At 39.3% G+C, this 24,576-nt stretch overlaps 1 protein-coding gene across 1 annotated transcript in view; it reads right to left on the reverse strand.

Annotated features, from left to right (window-relative positions):
• Positions 1 to 19,132, reverse strand: part of pcxb (pyruvate carboxylase b) — a 348,589-nt gene extending 329,457 nt beyond the window's left edge. The window contains exons 1-3 of the mRNA XM_049567509.1: positions 18,604 to 19,132; positions 3,543 to 3,679; positions 836 to 929 (exon numbers count right to left, since the gene is read on the reverse strand). Coding sequence (XP_049423466.1) covers positions 836 to 929; positions 3,543 to 3,678 — 230 coding nt within the window. The 5' untranslated portion in view covers position 3,679; positions 18,604 to 19,132. The remainder of the gene's footprint in view (positions 1 to 835; positions 930 to 3,542; positions 3,680 to 18,603) is intronic.
• Between the last annotated feature and the right edge of the window lie 5,444 nt (positions 19,133 to 24,576).

The following is a 24,576-nucleotide window of genomic DNA, read 5'->3' on the forward strand; positions in this document are numbered from 1 at the left end:
ACAAACTGCAGTAAAAACCCCTATTAAGGTGCATACTCTGAATGCACTATAAACATGTCCAAAGAATGTTCCTAAAACCTAAATAGCAGCATATCCCACGTGTCTTAATTGAAAAATGCTTTATTTGGAAAATGGCCTAATTTGGAAAATCCAAACAGAATATGCTGTTTACATGACCTGAATCAATTTAGAATATTGTCACATTCACAATATCAATTTGCATGTAAATGCAGTCAGTGTGATGGCAGAGGGACAGCAGAAGCAAAGAAAACACAAAGATGTGCACCAGCTCTCAAGTACACAAACACTATGACCTCATGACAGAATATCCAAGCTCAGTAGGCACCAGTAGTTTGTGTTTTAATCACTCAGATTAGCCCTCCTATCAGTATCTTTTTAAGTTTATGTTATATATAGACAATGATGGAGGAGGTAGTACATGCATATAACAAGATTTATTAGTTACTGAAAGACATTTTAAAAGAAAGAGACAAGTCAGAGTGGAACAGAAGAAGCTGTCAGTGAGGCAGATTAGGATGTTTGTGTATGTAAACTAAGCAGCTTGATTACCTGAATGTTTGGAATGTCAATACAATTATACTTATGTCTCTACTTAATACCAGGCGCAAAACAAAGAACTGGCCCAAAGCACTGGAGAGGAGAGAAATGCTCCCGAGCCTCCTTTAATTGCTGTTGGCTCTAATCAACTGTTAGCATTTCATGGTCGATATCCAGCAGTGGCAGCCCAGCAGTTTACTTAGACATCTGTCGGTTACGTTTTCTGTATTTAAACCTGTGCGGACCCATTCGGCTCCAGTGTAGTAGAACTCAGTACCTGTGCATTTGTCCAGTGTCTTGCTCAGAGTAGATAGCCACAGTTCGAATCCCCAGCTCTGTGCAGGCTCGGAACACACGGATGGCGATTTCACCTGGAAGAAAAGTGGGGGACATTTGTGATGAATGGATGGTGCAGGAGATGGTTATTTAATTGATTTACCAGCCATACTGTCTACGTTATGCCCACCAGTTTCCTTCTTTCCCTTCCGAAATGTTGCTCCTCCTCTTCTTCACTTTTACTCTGCTTATTCTTGAAAATATTTTTTATCCACAATTTAGCAGATTGTTTGTACAGGGAGGTTGGGGTTCTCAATCTTTCATCATCTATTTTTCATAAACACACTTTTTATATTATTTTATCAACATCCTGTAGTATTGGCCCTATTTTGCGACAAATGCCTCCGCTGAGAGAATAAAATAAACTTTGAATTTTTTATGCCATACATGAGATGTGAAAACAAGACATCTGGTGTGCTTCATCACACTGTGCAAAATATCAACAGACACTGCAATAAGTCCGCTGTTTTTTTTGTTTGTTTGTTTTTTTTAGTCTGAGAACACAGGGTGTAAAATCTCTGTTTTAGACAACGAAAACACTGCCTGCCTTTTATCTTGCTGTCACTGGAGCCAAATACTTGTTTTTCAAGCAACACACATTTTGGGAGAGAAAAAAGTTTAGTCACTGAAAACTAGTAAGATGTGTTCTTCTTGCTTGAAAGGGAGGACAGCGCTCAAACATTTGAGGAGCTTTAAAAGAGAGAGAAAGCGAGCAATAAAGAAAGTGAATTCTGGAGAAGGTCAACAGAAGGAAAATGAAAAGGGTGAAAACATGAGAGGACAGAAAGAGAGACAGATGAAATGTAATGGATTTAAGGTGAGAAATTTAAAGAATCAAAGGTCAGGGAATACACAAAGTTTATAGAAGAACAATGTCAAAAGAGAAAAAGGGACAAAAGAGGTTTTAAAGAATGTAGGTACCAAAAGACACACAGTTTGGCAAGTTCAACAACATGACAAATCAGTGGAAAGGAGACAAGAAAAGCAGTGGAGGGGAAAAAAGAGGGAAATGAAATAAGAAATGCAGAAAAAGGATAGAGAAAAGGAGCAAAAGGAAGACAGGAAGGTGCTCAGAGGAAAATCACAACTGACAAGTGCTGAAAAAGACAGGAAGTGCAAAGGGAAGGAGGAGAAGAGACGAGGAGAAAAGAGAGGACGCAAGAGGGGAATAGGAGAGCAGATAGAAAAGGAAAGGAAAGGAGAATATTAGTGAAAGAGCAGAGAAGCAATGGCAGAGAGGAGATTGGTGAGGTGGAATCTGGGCTGATATGATGTGATGGTCCAGTCTCTCTTTTCATCACACACACACACACACACACGCACGCACACACGCTCGCTCGCTGAAGCCCAGCACGGTCCAGTGCGCTCCAGTGTGATGAATGTGATCTAATGTGGTGTTGATATCGCGTCACGCCGATGTGACGGAGAGAGATTGACGGAAAGCCCTGCTGTGTGTGATGAGGGTGTGTGTGTGTGTGTGTGTGTGTGTGTGTGTGTGTGTGTGGGTGGGTGTTTGTGCGCTTGTGGCAGAGACCATAATCTATTTGAATCAAATTGATGGATTAAAGCAGTTAAATAGAGCCTTTATTGGAGGGTAGACACGGATGTATGCATGCATATGTATGCGTAATGCAGACTTATGTGCAGCAGGAGGCCCACAAAGTACCACATGTGATCAGAGTTGGCACCGTATTGGAAACCTACGCAACAATCAATCTAAAATAATGAAACCCTGAACCAAATCAAGCACTTTAAATGTGTCCACAGGAATGAATATAATGGGAGGCTCTAAAAAGCAATTAGAATAAAATGCATGAATACATTTATTTGTCACTCAAATCCTGTGCGTCACCTGACATTGAGTCATTTTAATTGCACACTGACGGCCTCTCTGGACAGCATTAGCATTAATAGGAGGGGTCCGGTGATTACAAGTATTACCAGAGCACATCAGTCATGTTTATGCTCCGTGAAACGACCATACTGGCAACTGCTTAATATTTCGAAAACTCTGGGCTTCTCTATAATTATATTTCCATTCAGACCTCTATGCCAGTAATGTAGACCCCACTTATGTTGATATCCAGCAGCTTACAAATATGTTTGCCTATTGGTGGGCTCAATTTGTTTTTGTGGAAAAAATATATATACATAAACACAGCGTTAAAAGAGGTTTGATTTAGACTCCAGGGAATTTAGAGACCTCCATGCTGATTTTATTTTAGCTTTCATACACAGTAAAAACATCTGGGACATTACCTACAGCTTACAGTTCATAACAGTTAAATACATACAGCCTTAAACTTAATTTCCTAGAGAACAGTGAAGACTGTTAGCTGTTCCACCTGTGTTTCCAATATTTTAAAAAAACAGTGCTTTGGATTAAAGCAAACAAAGCTATCTTGTGCAGCCACCCACATACAATGTGTTCTTCAATATTAGCATGTGCCAAGGCAAACGAAGTGTTGGCCATTAAATATTAAGAGTCTGAGAGTCTGTTCTTTGCCTAGGGAAGATTGTAAATGTCATAACTTTTTTCTTACATCATAAATGAAACAGAATTAAACTGTATTTAATCTAGCAGTATGTGAATTGGTTGTCTTTTTCAGCGGTGAATTAGTACTGCTAGGATGTGAAAGGGGCCTTACCTCGATTGGCCACCATGACTTTCTTGATTGGTCGATACTCGTTCTTCGGGGCAGAGTGGGCGAAGCGGGGGGAAAGACATGCCCTCCTCACAGCCAACAGGCCAAGGCCTCCTCGGACTACAGTGTACCTCAGCATTCTAAGAGAAACAGACAAAATGTTTGACATACACAACGTCTCTGTACACTGAAAATCAGACAGGAATAAGTGGAGGGAAGAGGGAAAAGAGTGAGACATACTAGCTAGAGATGGGAACACGTGGATCAGGAAACGGGTGAATTTTTACAAACATACACACAAGAAATTGTTAACATGCTTATTGTGACACGCGATAACATCCAGATTCTCCATTCCAAGAGCTGAGGAGCATTATAATACATAGGTTCTTCAGAAACAAGACCGCCAGTCAGTCAAACATTTAAACAATTAGGCTGGAAGACATCATTAAATCTAGATCAAACAAAAACATGAATGCCCTGTCCAAAATCAGCAACTCATACAATCTTACAATCTCCATGTAGAAACTATTTCGGGGGGAAAAACTATGCTTTAAGGAAAATTAAAGAGATTAAATCTCCGAAAGCGCCAATCCCTTTAAAGTTGTTGCCTTGGGTTGTGGGAGCCTTTTAAATGTATGGCATTTTCTCCCAAAACTTAAATTGGTGTTGCTGATATTATTCCAGTATGCTGCTGTATTGTGCATGAAAAATACGACTGCTGTTGCTATTAGATATACAAATCTTTGGTAAGATAATCAAAAGATGATAGTCAATATTTATTTTAAAAAAAAAAACAATTGGATGATTATTTGATAATAAAAGGGGTCAGGAAGGCCTATCACAATATTATGAAGCAGTCTAATAATACCACAAAGATTGTTTTTAAATTCAGATCACACTCATGTAACATTTTCAGTAGAAGTGATGATGATGATGATGATTTCCGAGTACAGAGAAATAAACCTAACAGCTGACTCATAATCAAAAAATCTTCAAAAAAGATCAGACCTCCACAAAAGGAAGGAAGGAGACTGGAAGCCAATCAGCTGCTGCTCCGCTAACCAGCTGCCAATCAGCCGCAGGTGTGTCAAATTAAAGGCAACAACTTTCTTGTGTGTCCATGGTGTCTTTTTTTCAAATCGCAATAAAAGTACAGCACTAAATATCTTTTTCCTACCCCAGACATGTCAGATACAAACATATAAACTATTCTGCTCCCATTAGTCTGATTCAAAGATTAATGGTAGGAAAGAAAAAAACTGTCTGAAACCTTTCAAACAAAAACATGCCCACAATGTTGGCAACTAGGGTGAAAGTGGCATTGTGGTTAAGTGGCTGCATTTACTTTGAATAATCCCCTGAACACATACAATTACTACACTGAAGCACCCAATCACCAAACACACACAGACAAACTTATTCACAACCAAATGTAAATGACACAATCTCACAAAGGCACATTGCACACATACGTGAACACATAACTACCTTCAACTAGATGTGAAGCTGCTCATTCAATGCAGGGCAACAGACAGCTTAACTGCTAGGAGCTGTTTGATAGTGGCCTCACACTGCAGAGGCGAAAGCTTCTTCTTCTTGTCTGACTACTAGGCTACACCTCACTGACAGTGATTTGCTGCCACACTGTGGTCAAACAACAGCAATGCAGTTAGTGGAGACCACAGCTGAGCTGACAAAATGCTGCTCCTTAGATATCTCAGAATTTGCACATAATGTACTGAACCAAACTACTTTGTCAAGTAACATTTTAACAGTATGTTTGGTTTATCAAACACTTAGAATTTAGGCAGCACATATCTTAAACTATATGTTGGACAATCTAAAAAGCCTCGGATCACAATAAGTGCCAGTTTTCTCCAGACTTTCAACTTGTCATGGTAATACTGACGCAGACAGAATAATATCCTCCAATTCTCTGAGCCAAGTGACGTCTTGTCATGTCTGACTACTTCCTGTTTGTTACCAGTGGTTAGAGTTCCACCTAAAGTTGAATTACCACATGTCCCATATAGATTTAAAGATAGTGAACAGTGGTGTCAATACTACACAAACAATCACTATACCCATATTTAACCTGCTTTAAACTATTATTCATTGCATGATGCAAGAATTAATTATACCAACAAACAAAACAATTCAAACTCATTAAGTTAGATAAAACCAAACAGTCTTCTATTCATACCAATCAAAACATGTCTGCTATCTTACATCGCAAGAGGTGTATCCGTGGACTTGTGGAAAGAATGTGCACAGACTGCTGAGAGACTAGATCAACCAGATAGCATCACATAGAGCAAATAGAGCAAAGGTAATCTTTATAGTTAAATTTAATTTACTTTCTTCGTCGTAGACTGATAATGTTTACATAATCATGTGTGACTTAAAGGAGTTAACGAAGAAGTGCTTTTACACTGTCAACGAATGCCTTGAGACTTTCTGAAGACTGTATGCAGAGGAAGCTAAGGCTGTAACAGTATCCTGTATCTACACAAAAGCAACAGAGCCAGACTAGGAAGCAGATACAGTTTCCTCAAGGCTTGAATACGACAGGGAGACAAGAGCAGACTGAAGAGGAACAAGACAATTGTGGCAGACAGGCAAAAACAGGTCGATTACCATCTGTGTCCTGCATTAACCTATTCTCTCCAATACAGCTGAATTAAAACTTCTTTAAAGTATACTCTCATGTTGAGTGATAAGGTCTCTGGTAAAATACACTTACACTGTATTAGCAATGTGGATATGATGGCCAGGCAGATGGAGGTATTAGTATTCCTCTCGGCTGTAACAGTCAAGTGAGATCAGAAATCTGTAATACAGCCTGAGAGCCCCAATGTAGACGACAATGTAGAAACATAATAACACAAATAGTCAAAAAAAAAAAAACACCATGCATTGATTGAAAAGTGCATGGATCACTTAGAAATGACACTGAAATATTACCAGCCAGTAGCCTAATGATGGTTAATATAAGCTGTGGCCTGTAATCTAAAATGCTCTTTGATCTGCCAAAAACTGGAAATCTACCGGAAACTGCAGCCTGCAGTGGCAAGTAACTTCCTAACCTGAAATAGTGCTCAGTGATAATTCCCTATCCATATGCTGAGGTGTAAACAACCACCCAAACACAGAAAGCATCCTGTCCCTACAGTTCAATGAACCACTGAGGGCATTTCTCTGGAAGACACAAACTATCTGGCCTCTACTTTTATTGATACGAATGTACCTTTGGTGCTACGATACTGTTTTTACATCCCACAGAGGAGAAATTAATAGAAGCAGAAATATTTAGACTTGGCCTGTAGTACTGTGGTAATTATCTTTTGTGATACTTTTTTTTTTTTATTGTAACCTTACAAATTAGTCCTTGAGCCAAATAATTAGCTCTCCTCTGACTAAAGAAAAGAACTGAATAATAAAAGGTTAGACTTAGAGAAAGAAATCACAACAGCAATTTAAACACACTGAATGTGAAAAGAGAAAAAGGTCATCCTCTTCAAACTCTTGTTTCTCTATATGTATCTTTGATCCCATCTCAGCTCTATCTCTAACTTGTATCCGAAGCATATCCTCTTCTATTTTTTCTCCATCTCTCCCATCTTAAGATTTCTTTATTTTTTTGATACTGTTATTCAACAGATTTGAAACATAGCTCACTTCCCTCTTCTTCCTTTTTTCCTGAATTCCTGCACTGATGGATGGAGCCAACAATAAAATGTGCCAAAGCAAGTGGTTTACCGGTAGTATGACTCACATTGCCAAAATGCAATGAGGCAAACGCAAGGATAAATTGTGGAATGAAAGGAATGTCAAATGGTGGGGACATGTGAGCTGTGGTAGTACAGTTTGAGGGTAATTTTAGTTTTGCGCCTCAGTGTCATTCTGCTGAATTGTCTCCTTCTGTATATTTGGAGAATGCTTTAAAAATAAATCAGTTCTTCATCAGAATTTAGCCTAAGAAATTAAATAACAAAGGTTGAGAAGTGGAATAAGGGTTTTGTGTTTGTCCTAACAGCTAACAAAACACTGGAAGGGAGTATTTTTAAAGTATCTAGTACATTATGCTTTACTAGACACCCATGTGTGTCCTGGGCCAAATAATACCCTCTGACGAATGATTAGAGAAAAAGGGTGAACAAATCTTTTTTTTTTCTTTCATGTAGCTATTCATTCAATCTTGACGGCTACTTTAATTAAATACTGGTCAAATTGTGTGCAGAACTAAAACAGTGTAAAGAGTGGGGGGGGGGGGGGGGTGAGTATCAGATGGCATGTTGAAATGTGTTTTAACTATAAAATTACATTTATTCATCCTGTGCTGTCAGTGATTTAAGTCAGTAAGTAAATTGTTGTACTTGATCCCATTTAAGGGTCAACCACAGACTTTTTCACAGGTCCCCCTTGGCCTTGGGCCATCTGTACCCTTTGACCTCCCCATAACGGCAGGCCTGCCAGACTTTACAAACAACTAGAGTAAATACAACTTTCATTATCCGTACTTCTCTCACTGTCAAAATTCATACTGAAACAGTTAAAGAGCAGGTGAACTCTGAAACTTCTTTGTGCTTGATGGACACATTTACCAACATACCAGCAGTTACCGCATGTAATTGACTAAATGATAGTGCTTGAAAAAAGGAACAAAACTAATCATTATTTACAGGTCAGCGACTTTAGCCAAATCATGTTGAACGTGCAATACAAGAACAAGTAATGACCATGTGATCACTGAGGCTACTCAGACACCATTTGTTGTTAACTCATGCACAGTCACATGGACAGCAGGAGGATGCAACACAACACACTGCCAATTTTTGATGATAAGTTTGTGTTTGCGTCCATGTTGAGTCAAAGCAAACATTAATGGGGACCACAGAACAAACATGACCAAATTCCACTCAGTCCAGTTGTTACATTCTCAGATGATCACGTCATAGACCACATCAGAATCATGCGTATTCACTGCCCAGATCAACACAACTTGCGTCAAAATGCAATAAACTTTGACGTGCATTCCATGTGGCTCTGACTGATAAAGTAGAATGTATGTCATCATGCACAACATCTCTACACCATTCGTAAAAGATAGTAGTGATAGTATTTACTGCCATCAATATCCAAGTTATCACCTGCATTAATGACTGCCACCAAACTACACTACAGCTTTATTATGTAGTGCTGAGCAGATACAACTTGATCAATCATTGTTTTTTTATTCACCACTGGCTATCTGATTGGACTGTTTATCAAATGTTGATAAATAGACCAAGTCATGTCAATTATCAACTGAAATCTTTTCAGTCACTCTGCTCATCTGATACACAAACAGCAATATAACCCACACTGATACAACAGACACATCAAAGGGGTGTCTTTCAAAGCTGGAGTTGGTAACTTTGATATAATTTTTTTTCATATTTGTCACAATAATCACACAGCACTAAAGAGATAAAAAAAAATCATATTGCTTGGTAGCGCTTGTAATGGCCTTACAGAATGTAAACGAAAACAAGTGTCAATCACTGCTTGTGAACTGCACTCAAACTGCCAAACTAGGCAGAGAACCAAACATGAACCAAGATTCTGTTACTGCATTGCCTATATCTCCTCTAAAATGTTTTCAGAAACCTGTTTAAGCTTAGTGATAGGCTGTAAAATGAGAAAGCTGGTCCGGCTGGTTGGCAATGCTTGGTACTTCAGTCAAATCTTTCCAACCTGGCAGCTGGGTCACAAACTTTCTCATTTATAGATAAAACAGTACATTAAAATATGTTGCTGAAAACATTTGAGGGGAGAAAAAAGCAATGCAGACACAGAATCTTGTTTCATATTTTATCAGCGCTGCCTAGTTTGGCAGTTTGACAGCACGCAGACAATGACTTAACTGGCTGAACTGGAGACTCCTTGGCTCTGACTTGCTGTTCTCAGTGCACCGCTGTAGATTCCAGCAAATGCCATTAGAAGCGGCAGGGAGAGGAGGAGGGACGTGATTTTTTCACAGACTGTCTCATGAATTTCTGTCAGAATAAAGTTACAGTTTCAGCAAATATGACAAAGTTATTTTCATAAAAGTTGCCAACTACAGCTTTAAAGGTGACACGCACACATGGACTGCACTATTATGTCCACTGTATATTAAGAGGGAACACAGGGGAGGAATTTCCTTCCAATCAACAGCAACAGAAAATCCAAGTCATCCAAATAGTTTCTTAGTTTTTCCACACACAACTCTAACAAAGGAAATCTCTTTCAGATGGATTACACTGGGATCAGTTTTGTCCACTTGCCTGTAAAATAAGGCAGAATAGGTCAGAGGGCAGAATACTCGTGATCCTACTGTGGCAATGCATACAAACTGTATTGATTACTCATGTGAAAGACTGAAACATTTTAAAACCTGTTAATGAACTAATGTCACCAGTAAGGCTAGTAGGGTTCCCATGCTTCATACAGAGCTCCATAGTCATTACTATTCATTTTTGGTAAGAACAGGAATTTTGCCTTATGCTCCGACATAATTTTTTTACTATAACTTTTGAAACACGTGACATTACAGATCGATACCCCAGTTAGGCCTAAACTAATTGTAAAGCACTTGCTCTATGTCATGAGCTCAACTTTAAGATTTCTATCAAGGTTTCCTGACAAAAAGGGAGCACAATCGCAACTATCCGAAACATAATTATTTCTTGATGAACATTTATCTGACATGTAAAAGCCAGAACCATTTAGCAAAATCTCCCTCGGCCTTTCAGAAGGTCCCTACTGTGGCACAGGAATGTAACCATTTGCCTTTCACTGAATCTGAAAAAAAAATAGGGATAGTTGTCTTGTTGTTTCAGATATGAACAATCCATACCACTGCAAAACAGCCCCTTTGGTCAATAATTTACCCCGGTTTCACAAGATACCACAAGACACAAGACGCTCTTTTTCAAAGAGTTATGATGTAATCACTTGGAGCACCACAGCTCCCGCTGCTTCCCAAGAAACAAATACAATTCAAACCAGAGGGCAGAGGTCTAGCTGAAATTATCCAACAACAACAACAACAACAACGTTTAGCCTAGTTCTTCAAGATTCAGATTCTGACTTGTCACAGTAGGAAAAGCACAAGTATATTTAACACAGTTAATGATGGCTGCATTCCATTTCAAGGAGATTCTGGTATGGTGCATGCTGGCTCACAGGAATACCTTAGGGACCTGACACATCAAGCAGGCGATCAGCCATTGGTCAATGTCAGGCCGTCGGCAAGTGTCTGTTGCCCTAGTTTTTGCAGTGTGTCCCACAATGTTGGGAGTAGTCAGCCCTTGTCACCTGTTTTCCGAATGCTGAATTGGCACTGGAGCTGGCAGAGCTTGTTGGTGAGAGCAATCACTCTGATTGGCAGTTCAGCTCAGTTCAGAAGAGAAACAAAAGAGACAAAGGCAAACAAACAACTAAAGCCAAGAGTGTGTGAAGTCTTTAACCATTGAGAAGCAGTTCATAAATTGTTTGTGTTATTGTTCCCTAGCCTACAGCAATAGCCTTTGTTTTATGTGCTAACTGGCTAACTAACATCTGAAATATGTTGTGTAGCTCTTCAAGTTTCCCTTTTTTGAATGACACATACAGACCACTGCCACCTACTGGTATGAGGAGTTATTTCCTCTCATGCAGACACACTTACCCTGATATTCTGACCCCAACTCTAGCTAATCTCAGTCCTCTTGCCTAAACCTAACCAATCCAACCAATGAAGGCAAAGAGTACTAGCCAATCAGACTGAGAGTAGGACAAGTCATGCCTTCGCTATCCTAGGAAACCCACATTCACTACTGTGACACTTAAAGAAACCAAGTCATTTTCATCTGTGCTTTTCCTACTATGACATGTCAAAATGTCTGCTGTGAAAAAGGTCACTATGAAGGTTTAAAACTCACTGCAGACCCTTGATTGTTGCAAACTTTTAGGTATGAACGTTGTGTATTATTGTGTAATAGAAAGAACTTCCAATTCAGTTGAGAGATAAAGCAGTGAGAAAATGTCAAAAGATTTGTACTGTGAACTCAGAAGGCCAAAATAAGATCATAAGACACTTTAAATTGGCAGCAGGGACACATTTAATTTAATTTTTGTGTCCACAACTTGAATGTTTCCTGACAATGCATTTAAATCAGTGAGCAAGAGACATAACGCTATTTGACTCTCTTTCTCACAGGCAGAACACAGTGAAACTTTTCAGCTAAACTTCACAGTGAAACCTTTTCCCCATCTCAATCCTGCATACTAACATCAGCTTCAAAACTGCTGCAACACAAAACAAGCACTGAATTAAATTATAGCTGGAAAGCCAAAGTGGAATGTAGATGTTTTATGCCAAATGTTCTCTCCAACCCTTTCTCTGTTGTCCTGTCTCTCAATCTCTCTTACACACTCTTAGGGGCACAAACAAGAATAAGCAAAAGTGTCCTCGCAGCAAAGTCTCTACAGAACCAAAACTCTTCTCAGCCTTCATTGTTAACTGTCTGACAGTGCAGTTAAATCATGGCACGTATGCATTGCTGCATGGATATATCAGTCACTCCTCTGTCTAAACTTAAAGGTCAGAGGTGACTGAGAGCAACCTGTGTGTGCTGGGCAGCTTAAAAGAACAGAGGGGATTTCTGGTTCATACATTAACTTCATAGAGATCAAAGTTCTGCTTTGTTTTGACGCACACAGCCCGTGATATTGTGACACACAAACACACATAACTAGCATTAACTTTACCCAACTGACTGATAATAGGGCAAATACATGGCTGCCAGCATTTGTGCAATAATAGATAATCCACCTTTTCATCCATCACAGCAAACATCTAATCACCCAGAGTTGTCTTATCAGGGGAAAGCCTTGATATACCGCACGTAATGTAATGTTTTACAGAGGAGGATGAGGTGAGACTATCTCCACTACAACTAAGGATGAGAAGGAATTCCTAGATGAGCTTTGAAGCTATAAAGTAACAAGCATGTTACACATCCAGGGTTGGAATTACCACCAGCCAAACACTGATAAAATATGGCAGTGGCTGCTAGATAGGTTTTACTCAACAGCCAGAAAAAATAATGGTAATCTATTGAGTGGTTGGTAAATTTTGGAATCCACCAGCCACAGTGGCAGATGGACAAAAAACAAAAAAGATAATGTCCTACCCTAGTTTTGAGAATGCCAATGAATACATTATTGCATTCAATAGAATTATTCTTAATTTCAAATGTATCCTTCAAACACATTGCCCTTTAGCTCAGCCCAACAGTTATTCATACTTATAAACAGAGTTTAAACCATTATAACGATGCCTATTTTTATGTATCAACAAATTTTCAGGCGAGGTAAGACACGCAGGAATCAGACAAGTGAAAGATCCACTGCAGATTGCTGTGAAAGGCACCTCAAAACATCCAACACTTTCACCGCCTAATTGGTCTCAACTGGACACAGAGGTCTGGCCTCAAGACATTCTAACAGAACATTTTCACACACACACACACGCACGCACGCACGCACGCACACGGTAGACTGGCTGCTAAGTGGATTCACTCAGAATCCAAATGCTTCCTGAAAAAGTTATGTGTCATTAAATGTGGAACAACAACGAATGTTACATGGGAAAGCCCTAATCCACACTCCCTTCCTTCTGGTGCAGTCAAAAATCCACAAGACAAAATTAATTGCTTCGTGGATGTTAACCATCGGCCACGCAGGGCAGAGCAGTATGGAACCATAAAGGATGAGGTCTAAAAAGGTCCCGATTATCAACAGCAACTGCTCACACAACAGGAGCATGGTTACAGAGGATGGCTGTGTTTGTGTAGACAACACCAACGCTTGTGACTGGACTAAAAAGTGGTTAGTGATGACATAAAGGTTAGAATATTGAGCTTGAGGAAGGGTAGATACAGTAGGTGGGTTTGAATTTACAAGCAGTTAGAGAAACTCTGCCGAACAGAAGTGAAAAATAAATACTGGAAGGACCCGTAAACAAAACTTTTGAGCAAAATATTGATGCTGTCCTTCCTTTCATTAAATTTACCCTTCAGAAGACATTTCAACTCTCTAAATAAAAAAGAACCCAAATACATATTACTCATTTGAAAACAGCAATGTTAAACTAGTTATATTAATGTGTAACACAGTACAATTTGTGGTACGCTGACAGGATTATCTGAGCCAAATGAAGCTAATGCATTTTGCTCTTGACTGACTGTCACTCAGCCCCTTTACCAGCTGTGTCAACAAGATGCTCCAGCACCCTGCTGCTGCTGGCTGCTCCTTTAGGATATAATGTGTTGGAAAAACACGAGATTTCTTACGCAATTCTTAAATAACTCTTAAGTGCATGATGCTGCCCTGGGCCAGTTTGTACATTTTTACTAGGCTACAGCATAGCATAACAGAAGCTTGGAAATTATTTAGTCTGTTATCGTTTTGATGGCCTATCACGGACCACAAGGACATAGACATTTTTTCAGCTTTTAAATGATTTTATATAGATTCTTTGCTTGAGAAAGTTTAGATTTTGTGTTTTCAAATAAGGTAATAAAGGAAAAAAATATCGCAAAGGGGAAAGTTTTTGACCAACACACTGAAACAGGGTGAGAGGACATATATCATAAAACCCTGAAACTGGCCTACAGGCTACATTCTGTTAAACCTGTCTCTCCCTGTAAGAAGAAATGCCAGTGGATACTTAACAAGCAAAAGGTTTGCTATGGATTTACCTACTTTCATAAGAAACTGTCTATGAAACCTTTTGCTCTCTTTATAGTTGGAGATTACCAAAAGGAGTCTGTGAGCAGCTAGCTCTTTAATGAACACTGAAGTCTGTGTGCTAATGTTGGTGAGGACCTGCTAAGAGCATGAAAGCTTCACGACTGACATCTTGCTGCCCTCTGGACAAAACAATGAGGAAAGAAGCAGTTTAACATGCTTAAAAGTCATGCAGGGCTCCATTAATCTGCTGTATACCTGCTAATTATTGCTGGATCAGTCTATCATGAACTGTAACTACTAGGCTACATCATCTGTCAGTGATTCAAGGCCCAAAGAAATAGCACCTCCTTAATCTGATGCAGATCCTGTTAAAATGGGACAGCAGGACAGTACATTACAGGGCGAGAAGCCACATTGATTAATTGTTTAATGCCTGCAAGCAGAGCAAGATGCACTACTGGCTGTGCTTCACCCTAACATGACCAAAACCAGAAAAGGTGCAAAAAAAATATATATATACAAAAGTCATTTTTATGTCATGCTCTTTAGGTAATCTGTAGACTCAAAGTGCCAGGGACACAGTTAGTTCATTCTGGTGTCCCTGTCTTTGTTTACTATCTGCCTCGCCGTCTGACGGATTCCACTCTAACTCTTGCAACACTCATCATAGTTATTTGCTAGACGGTGCCCTGGCAGCATAACTAGAAGAAGGTCCAGTGTTTCCCAAGAAGCATAAATCATTTTTTTTTACTCTTCATTTCATGGGAACCCTAACAACAGTTCAGGACCCCAGTTAGTTGACAGCCCTGAAGAAAATCTTAAGGGAGTAAGGCAAGTCTGCACCAGTGCTTACTGACATAAACAAGTGCAGTCTTTGAAAGCTGTTGTATTTTCAAAATATCTATTGTCTAGTATGGGCAGAGTATGTTACCATTAGCTTAAGTTGTTTAAACATGTCGGTGGTATGACACACTTACACATCACGTTATCATTTACAATATCACGTCATGATAAAAAAGGTTCAGACCTAATAAAAGATACATTTTTCTTTAATAATCATTGTTACTGTGCAACATCCCATACTAGACACATATTCAGTGAGATAATTGGATGCTTTTTGCAACTGCCGACATAAGAGGCAAAACATCTGCTCATGTTGAGACATGCTATGCTACTTTTGATGCAAACATTTGGGTTCAAATGGTCTCTCTGCACTCTTAAACACTCTTGACTCTCGATTTAGTTATACCAAAGCATGCAAATTGATCTTAAAAACTTTTAGGAAGTAAGATTGGGCATTGCTTGCGGAAATATAACATCCTCTGACCATAACAGGACCATCTGCATCCTTCCAGAAAGTCTAAACTGAAGTGGCAGAATAGTTACAAACTACTGGTGGTAGTAACACCAGAAGTACTGATAAAGTACTAATAAGACTAAAGACTGAAAATATCATCCTTAAAGAGATTTATAAGGTGGTGTGTATGTTTGGGGAAAAAGAGAGCTCTGAAAGCTCTGCATCATTGACGTAAAACTATAATGGATGTGTGTCCCACTTGCCTTGAACACTTTCAAGTCTACTACCTTGGCATATTGCAACAAGTATTGTCATTAAGGTGACTGAGAGAATGCCACATGTCCATCAAAAACACAAGGCCACTATAGTCACTTTGAGCAGGCCAAGGCAAAGAGGAGGCTCCTGCCTTTTTCTGCCTGTACATTTCTGATTACATCCCAGCTACAGGCTCTACTGCAAGGTCTGCTAACGACTTGTGAAAATAACTGTCTTTTACTTCCTCACACAGCTCCCACTGGGCCTCCTTGAGCTCCAGGATGGGACAGTTGTTGTACCTCTTTGAAGCAGAGTAAAGGTTGCTTTAGGGTGAACAAACTGTACAGTCAAATGATTCTGACACAAGAGAGACACATGCACGGGTTCAAAGGTGAGGAGCAGAGAGCACATTTCTGCAATACAGACAATTTGAGAGACAATCAGGTCACCACATGCACAGACAGAGTAACAAACTCTGATCTGCAGCTCACAAGGAAACAAGCATGTTATGCAATCTACAAGTGTCAACATGTACAACTCTGAATAAAAAAAAAAAAGTCGGGACACTGTGTAAAACTTAAAAAAAAAAACACGGCGCAATTATTTGTAAGTCATTTCACATAGATTCAATTGATTACAGTACAAAGATGAGACATTTAATGTTCAAACTGATCAACTTCGTTTTTTGTAAATATACACTTATTCTGAAATTGATGCCTGCACAAAGTTCCAAAGAAGCTAGGACAGGGGCATGTTTACCACAGTGTTACATCACCTTTTCTTTTAACGACAATCAGTAAGCATTTGGTAACTGAGGACACTAGTTGCTGAAGTTTTAAAGGTGAAATTATTTCCCATCTTTGCTTGACATATGGCTTCATTTGCACAACAGTCCAGGGTCTCTGTTATTCTATTTTGTGCTTCATAATGTGCCACATCACAGTCAGGTCTGGACTACAGGCAGATTACTTGTGTACCCACACTCTTTTACTACAAAGCCATACTGTTGTAACATGTGCAGAATGTGGCTTGGCATTGTCTTGCTGGAATAATCAGGGACGTCCCTGAAACAGAAGTTGTCTGGATGGCAGCATGTTGCTCCAAAGCCTCTATGTAACTCTCAGCATTCATGGTGCCTTCACAGATGTGCAAGTTACCCATGATGCCATGAGCACTAACACTCCCTCATATCATCACAGATGCTGGCTTTGAACTTTACACTGAGAACAATCTGGGTGGACCTTTTTCTCTTCGGCCCGATAGACACTATGTCCATGATTTCCAAAAACAATTTGGAATGTGGACTCATCAGACCGTACACACATTGCCAATTTGTTTCAATCTCCCTCATGAGCACGGGTCCAGAGAAGTCGCTGGTGTGTTTTGGATGTTGGTGATACATGTTTTTCTCTTTGTATAGCAGAGACTTAACTTTTATAGATGCAGCAACAAACTGTGTTTACTGACAATGGTTTTCAAAAGTGTCCCTGAGCCCTTGTAGTAGTATTATCCTTTATACAATCATGTTGGTTTTTAATGCAGTGTCTCCTGAAAGGTCAAAGGTCACAGGCATTCAGTGTTGGTTATCAGCCTTGCCCCTTACGTGTTGAGCGTACAAAGCGTACAGAGCGTCCAGAGTGTACAGAGCATGCAGTGATTTCTCGAGATTATCTGAATTTTTTCATAATATTATGGATTGTGGATGACAAAATCCCAAAATTCTTTACAACTGTCCATTGAGAAACGTTCTTTAACTGTTTGCCCAGTGTTTCACAAAGTGACAATCCTTGCCTCTGAACAGCTGAGCCTTTTGTGGATGCTCCTTTCATACCCAATCATCATGATACTCAAATCTGCAATTAACCTGTTTACCTGCGAAATGTTCCAAACAGGTGTTGTTTTTTTAATATTTCACAGTCTTTTGTTGCCCTTGTCTCAACTGTTCTGAAACGTGCTGCAGGTATCAAACTCGGAGCTAGTGTATATTTACAATAAACAATGAAGTTCCAGTTTGAATATTAAATATCTTGTCTCTGTACTGTATTCACTGAACGTAGCGCGAAAAAGATTTGCAAATTATTGCATTCTGCTTTTATTTACGTTTTACACAGCGTCCCAACTTTTTTTGAATCAGGGTTGTAAACAGACATTATCATCATTATTATTATTCAGCACAGAGAAAATGAAGTCCCTACTGTGGTGCCTTCTGCTTCTTTAAATACCAATTTCCATGTATTATACCTCACCATCCATTCTGTAGGTGTGAAAGTGACAATGGGTAACCCTTAACAAAAGCAGTCATTGCTGCATATTTCCTGCCACGATGCCAACTCATACCAATACAAAACTCCATTGAAAAAACTCCTAATTTTACTTGGGAGCTCCTGGAACAGCCTCAGAGCCCTCTGACCCCACTTTGGTAACTACTGCTATGAGGAGTTAAAGTTTGCATGTGCACATTACAGCTAAAAAAAATGAGTTAGCAAAGTAAACAAACCACTTTGTAGACAGGTTTTCAATGCACAGAGTTTGGTTCAGGTAGACACACAAGTTACAGATGCCTGTCTGTAGCAACTGTGCAGCTATGACAGTTGGACACAATGTACATGCAACATCTCCAACCACGCTGACAGCAAGACAAAAGTGAGGTTACACATGAACATATTCAGCTACTCAGGGAAATAAGGGTTTGTCTTTAAGACAGCTGAACTCAATGACAGCCACACACCCGGGTTACCTGTCAGTACTCACATGCTGGTGCTGTGCCGGTGTCAGTAAATGATGTGAATCCGCTGGCAAGTAACCGGACACCGATTGTAAACAGTCGACTATCAAGAGTGTGTTTATGTGTGCTTCTCTGCGTGCTAACCTCACACACACAATCACAGGCACGCTGCTGCTCGGAACAGGAAAAGGAAGATAGGGGAGTTTATATACATACACACACACACACACTCTCTCTCTCTCTCTCTCTCTCTCTCCCTGTCCTGCACACACACTCAGTCTCAGGTGCACACAAACACAAGGAGTGACTTCGGGACGGCCGAGCGGGCGTTCAAAGCGTCGACACACACGCTGTCACTCACACACGCACACACACTCCTCCTCAGTCCCTCATATGTGGTAAAGCAGCTAAGACTCAGAAGCTAGTTGCTAACTGTGTACTATAGCTAACTTAGCTAGCAGCTGGCACCGTCCGTCTCCGTCTGGCGGATATGGGAGTCTGCTACTGCGCCTGCCTACTCCCTATTAATCTCTCTCTCTCGGTGTGTGTCTCTCTCTCCATAAGCTTTCATCCCCTTCTTTGACATGACGCAATAAGGCACGCCCCCCTGTGCCCTCAGCCAATCACAGACGAGGGCATGACAGCACGCACGAACGGCACCATTAAAAGAGCACTTTAATGTGACGTTATTTAATTAAAATGTGGTATTTGTAATAATGAAGGGTACTGTAATGTAAAAAAAAAAAACATATTATAGTGTTAAGAAGAGGATGACTCGATGTTTAAGACCAGTCTCCGGTACTGGTATTAAAATACAGGCCTGTTAAGTGTTCTTTCCCCACTATTCCCCACTACTTTTCACAGCAGACATTTTGTCTTGTCAAAGCAGAAAAAGCACAGGTGTTGCTAATATTAACGATGTATTCAGTTCAGGCGTCCACCCGTCCCTGAAACTGAAGCTGGAGCCACAAATTTCCATATTTCACTTGTGCTTTTACTACTACTGGCAGGTGAAGATCAAAATGGCTCCCAAGAAAACCTCTATACAGAGGAAGTCCTTTCAAATGAACTGATAAATAGGAGAAAAATAAAACTTATCTCACAATATGAGACAACTGTGCTATGAAAGTGGTTTATATATTTTTTTACAGCACACAATTTGACAGCAGGAGAAGCAGAGGCGTCATTAATAACATTAAAGCTGCTATATATCAATATTTTCATTTTATAGCTACAAAGCTCTACCCAGGTGATAGCTACCAGCCCAGCAGGCTACCAAATGGCAGAAAGAGAGTAATGTTAGCTAAGGTTAACTGGCGCATTTAGCAGCTAAAAAGCCATATCATTTTGGAGACCAAAGCAGAGTTAAAATTGTACTTACATGTCTCAGGTGTCCAGAAACACGACCCCCAAATTAATGCCAGATGTTGTTCCGTGGAAATAACAAAAAAATGTGGCTAACAAATGCTACAACTTAAAAAGTGAAGGTGTGTTAGCATTGTGTTAACAGCCCCTGCTGCTCCCAAGTGGCCACAGCCAGTTAATGCAGGTTTGATAGTGCTGAGTCATTGTTAGCATAATTAGCTGCATCTGTGCTTTTCCTGTTGCAAGTCAAAATGTCTGCTGTTATCTGAATCTAACTATAGGGGGAAATGGAGACAGTGTTAACTTCATTCCAGTTCATTGCTAACCAGCATGCAAGAATATGGACTTTGTCTATAGAGAAGCATGCATTTCAATGCAAGTCCAATACATTTAACAACAATAAATGGATGATTAACTAATATTTACTTGGGGTTAAATGAAGTGGTTGTTTCAAGAAAATCCCTCTGGAAATCCCAAACAAGTTGAAAAAAAAGTCTACTAGCTATCTAAACTCAAATAACTGCCTCAAACCTTTGTTTCCATTCACCCTATACATTTCCAATTTAATTATCAACACACAACAGTCAGTCTCTGGATTACTTTAACACAGCATGCATTTGTTTACCCTAATTTGTTTTTCATTTGATATGGGCCTCTGGTTATTATCATGCTAATGACTGAGAGCTAGCTGCCAGTCTTGTTCTTCAGGTCTACAGTTCGGAAAGGGGAAAAAAATCATTCTAATGTCTCGGCGCTGGTGATAGGCACGATAGCATGAGGCATGTTTTCAGGTTGTTCATACATACGTATGTACACAATAGCTCAAGAATGCCTTAAGAGAATTTCCTCAGATTTGGCACAAACATCCACTTGGAAATTATTCAGTTCATCGTTGGATGAATTGAATAATTTTGGTGGTCATAGGTTAAAGGTCAAGGACATTGTGACCTTTATTGTCTCATTCTCGTGAACATGATTTCCCAAAAACATTTTGAGGGAACTTCTTCAAATTTGGCACGAATACCCACTTGGACCGAAGAATAAACTGATTAGAACTTTGTGGTCGAAGGTTAAAGGTCAAGGTCAGTGTGACTTCACAATATATGCTTTTGGCCATAACTCAAGAATTTATATGCTTATTGTGACAAAACTTCACAGAAATGTCTGACAGCATAGAATAATGAGGTGATGACATTTTATTTCCAAAAGGTCAAAGGTCAACTTCACTGTGACATCATAACATTCTGCATAACACTTTTCTGGACATTATTAAATGTCATATCTCAGGGACAGAGGGGTAATATTTGGGCAGATACTTAATGGTGACACTGACACTGACATTGACTATGATCTGATTGTATAGATCTGTGCTGGTGGGAGAAAGATGTGTGTGAAGCATCCATGTTTTCACAGACAAGAATGTTAGCTGTAGGAGAAACTTGACTAGTGTGTGGGGGCATACAATGGTGGGGCAGTAATTCTAGATTCTAATACTTTGTTTTCATGTTAAACTGCAATTCTGCACTGACAAAAGAAAGAAGGGTTTGTTCTTTTCTTTCTTTGGTGTACCATCTGCATCATTATCAGAATAACTGATATTAAATTGATTTTAAACATTTATTGCAGATTAAAAAGTTGAGTAAACACCTCCTTAAAAAGGAGCTTGCTTAAATGCAATAAAAAGAAAGAGAGGAAAAGAGAGGAAAAGTGAGTTGTTAAAGTGGATGTGATGCCCAGTATGAAAGAAAGAAAGAAAACTGTGATACAGGAAACAGCTGAAAAGGACAGGATTTGATTACAGGCTCTAAAAAAGGCTTTTTGTTGTCCTGTTTTGTTAAGTGAACAATAGACTACTGAGCTTTTATTTCGAGAACTACACACAGAAAAAACTGTGAGGGCACTGTATTAAAGCAGTTCATTCATTACCTCCTTAATCTAGTACTGATCCTAACCTGCAAATGACTAGCACTTGATCCTACGCTAATTCAAAGGTGTTGTGATATTTCAGTGAAAACTGACAATTAAGCCAGGAAGAAATTTGCACAAGCCTCAGCTGGAAATCATAACATCAAGGCAACATTTTCTTTTTTCAGAGCTGAATGTCTTTAACGTGGATTTTGTGCACCTGTCTACCTTTACATGTGGTATTGTCAGGACAGAAGTTCAGTAACACACACACAATTACACACAGGGGCTTGACACAAGTAAAGTACTCATAACTGATTGTTTCTCAACTCTTGTGTGTTTTCTTATCAGTTCCCGATAACAGCGTCTGTGTCAATGACATTCATACTATAAGAGGACGCATTCAAAATCGACCAGAAATATGGCAGGGGCAAAAATGAATGTACAGTCAGTGACGCATACAAAGGAAGAGACACAAATTTAACCATAGTTGCAGTAGGATTGTGATTCCTGATCAGTTCAAATGCCCTGTTATTTGTCTTTACTTAGACCTATTCTCATCTGATTGCCTTTCACTCACTCTCTCACTGAACTTAAATCATACTGCTCTCTCTCCTCTGTCACTAACACTCATCTCCCCTCCTTGCCTCTCCTCAGGCCGTCTCTTAAAGGTTGTGATTAATACCATACTCTCATAGCTTCTTGCATATCTCCTTTAGCGGCAGACAGAGTGCTCTCAGTCATGCCAAGTGGGCTAACCACAGTGTGCAAGTGTGACATCACCAGTGCTGGTGTAGCTAGGCCACACTGGACCCAGCTAAAAAGAATTTTTATGGGGCCACTTCCCTGTATATCAGACACTCAGTATTAATCCTGTTGTCATTTTGCGTATTTAAAAGGGTGCACAAGAGTGAGAGAGTGCGTTTGGCAGGGGTCAATATTTATTATCCAAGTGATCTTTCACCCCTCCTCCAGGGTCCAGTCTACCTAGTTTTGCTGCCAGTTTCTAAATGCTAAATACCTCACATGTTTGCTGTGATTAAACAAGCCACTATCTTGAGGTAAGACACAATGATAAAAATGTTTATCAGTGTCTGTCCTGAACTGGTATGAAAATAAATCAACTGAGAACACCTCTACAGAGGCTACTGCACATTTTACCAACTGCTATCAATGACAGCAGCTACAGATATTCAGTATTAAACATTTTACAGATGTTTTCCCTACATACAATATCATGATATGGAGTCATGGGAGCAGTAGAGTATAGTGGATAAACACTTTAAAGTTACAGTTTTTCCACAATAGGCCTATGTAATGGCTGTGCCACCTATTACATAACAGAGCCCAATCTTCAACTGTGTCAATGACAGCGGTCAACCTCTATGTACATTATCTCACAGGTGATAAAACTTCAAGATTTAATTCTCTGTTCTCATATAAACTCATTTGTCCAAGAAGGGCAAAGCAAGCTTAAGATTTTCTTCTCCAAGGAAAAAGGAAAAGGAGGAAATGCTTTTGCTTTAACTACTCCTATCGTAAAAAAAAGTGAAACGACTGTGAATCATTGTGTCAGGAATCACAGTTGTTTCATGTCTGCTTGATTTGCTTTCTTTTTCCATTTGACCAAGTTTAACAGTTGTTTTTAGTGTCCCCAAGTAAGAGCTAGTGAGCAGTCTTTACATACTCTTACCTCTCAGTAAGATACAGACATAACAGTGTTGTTCTTATATGTCCATAAATGTTCCCAAAGAGGACACTCATGCTACTGTACAAGCAGTCTGTGTGATAAAATCTGCTTGGACTTTCCAAACATAGGATTAATCATATGTTAATTTGCAGAGGTGTGGACTTGAGTCACATGACTTGGACTTGAATCTGCCCAAAGATTAAAAAATATGTTATTCAAAGAGTGCCACAAATAAATGGATTTCCCTTGATTCCCCTAATCAGCTAGCATTCACACTATTCATTCCCAGCAAGTTGACATTTAATTCCCCAGATTTACTTGAACCAGATGGAAAAAATTATACCAAAGATAATTTCGTTCATGAAAAAAAAAACTGCAGCGGTCGATAAAATATGAACTGCAGTAGGCTATGCAAAATGTATGGGTGGAAAATTACAGAAGAAAACAAAACAACTTTTAGCTTTGTTGGACATTTGAAGTTGTACAAAGAACAATATGTCGAGGCTTACTTTTTACTGAACTAGTTTTGACAAATAAATACAATTTTTAAAAAATCATTAATGATTTTTGTAAATCTAATATTAGCATGACATGAGACAAAGAGTAAATTATGACTTGTTTGGCACTCAGAACTTAAAGTTAAGGACTTGGGACTTGTCAATCTGAAATTTGGATTTGATTCAGGACTTGCCTGTCCTGACTTGGGACTTAAGTGCAAAGACTTAAGACTTACTTGAGACTTGAAAAACAATGACTTGATCCCACTTCTGCTGACTTGCTTTAACAGTCCATTCATTATAGTATTTGATTTTACTCCATTAATGTGATTACTCTATAATGTCACTATTCTAAACATGTCACATGTTCAGCATGTGAGGGTTTCTTCACAGGATAGACAAACTGCCATTAAATGCAACTGAAAAAGATGTATCATGTTGTCTGTTGTTGCCACACTTTATTCTTGTTTTTAACTTGAACTTGGGCTTCGGTAGTTATTTGTGATTGACACCTTCGCTGTCACTATATTGGTGAGGCATTG

The sequence above is a fragment of the Epinephelus fuscoguttatus genome, linkage group LG23 (genome assembly GCF_011397635.1).
Source record: "Epinephelus fuscoguttatus linkage group LG23, E.fuscoguttatus.final_Chr_v1".
Classification (NCBI taxonomy): Eukaryota; Metazoa; Chordata; class Actinopteri; order Perciformes; family Serranidae; genus Epinephelus; species Epinephelus fuscoguttatus.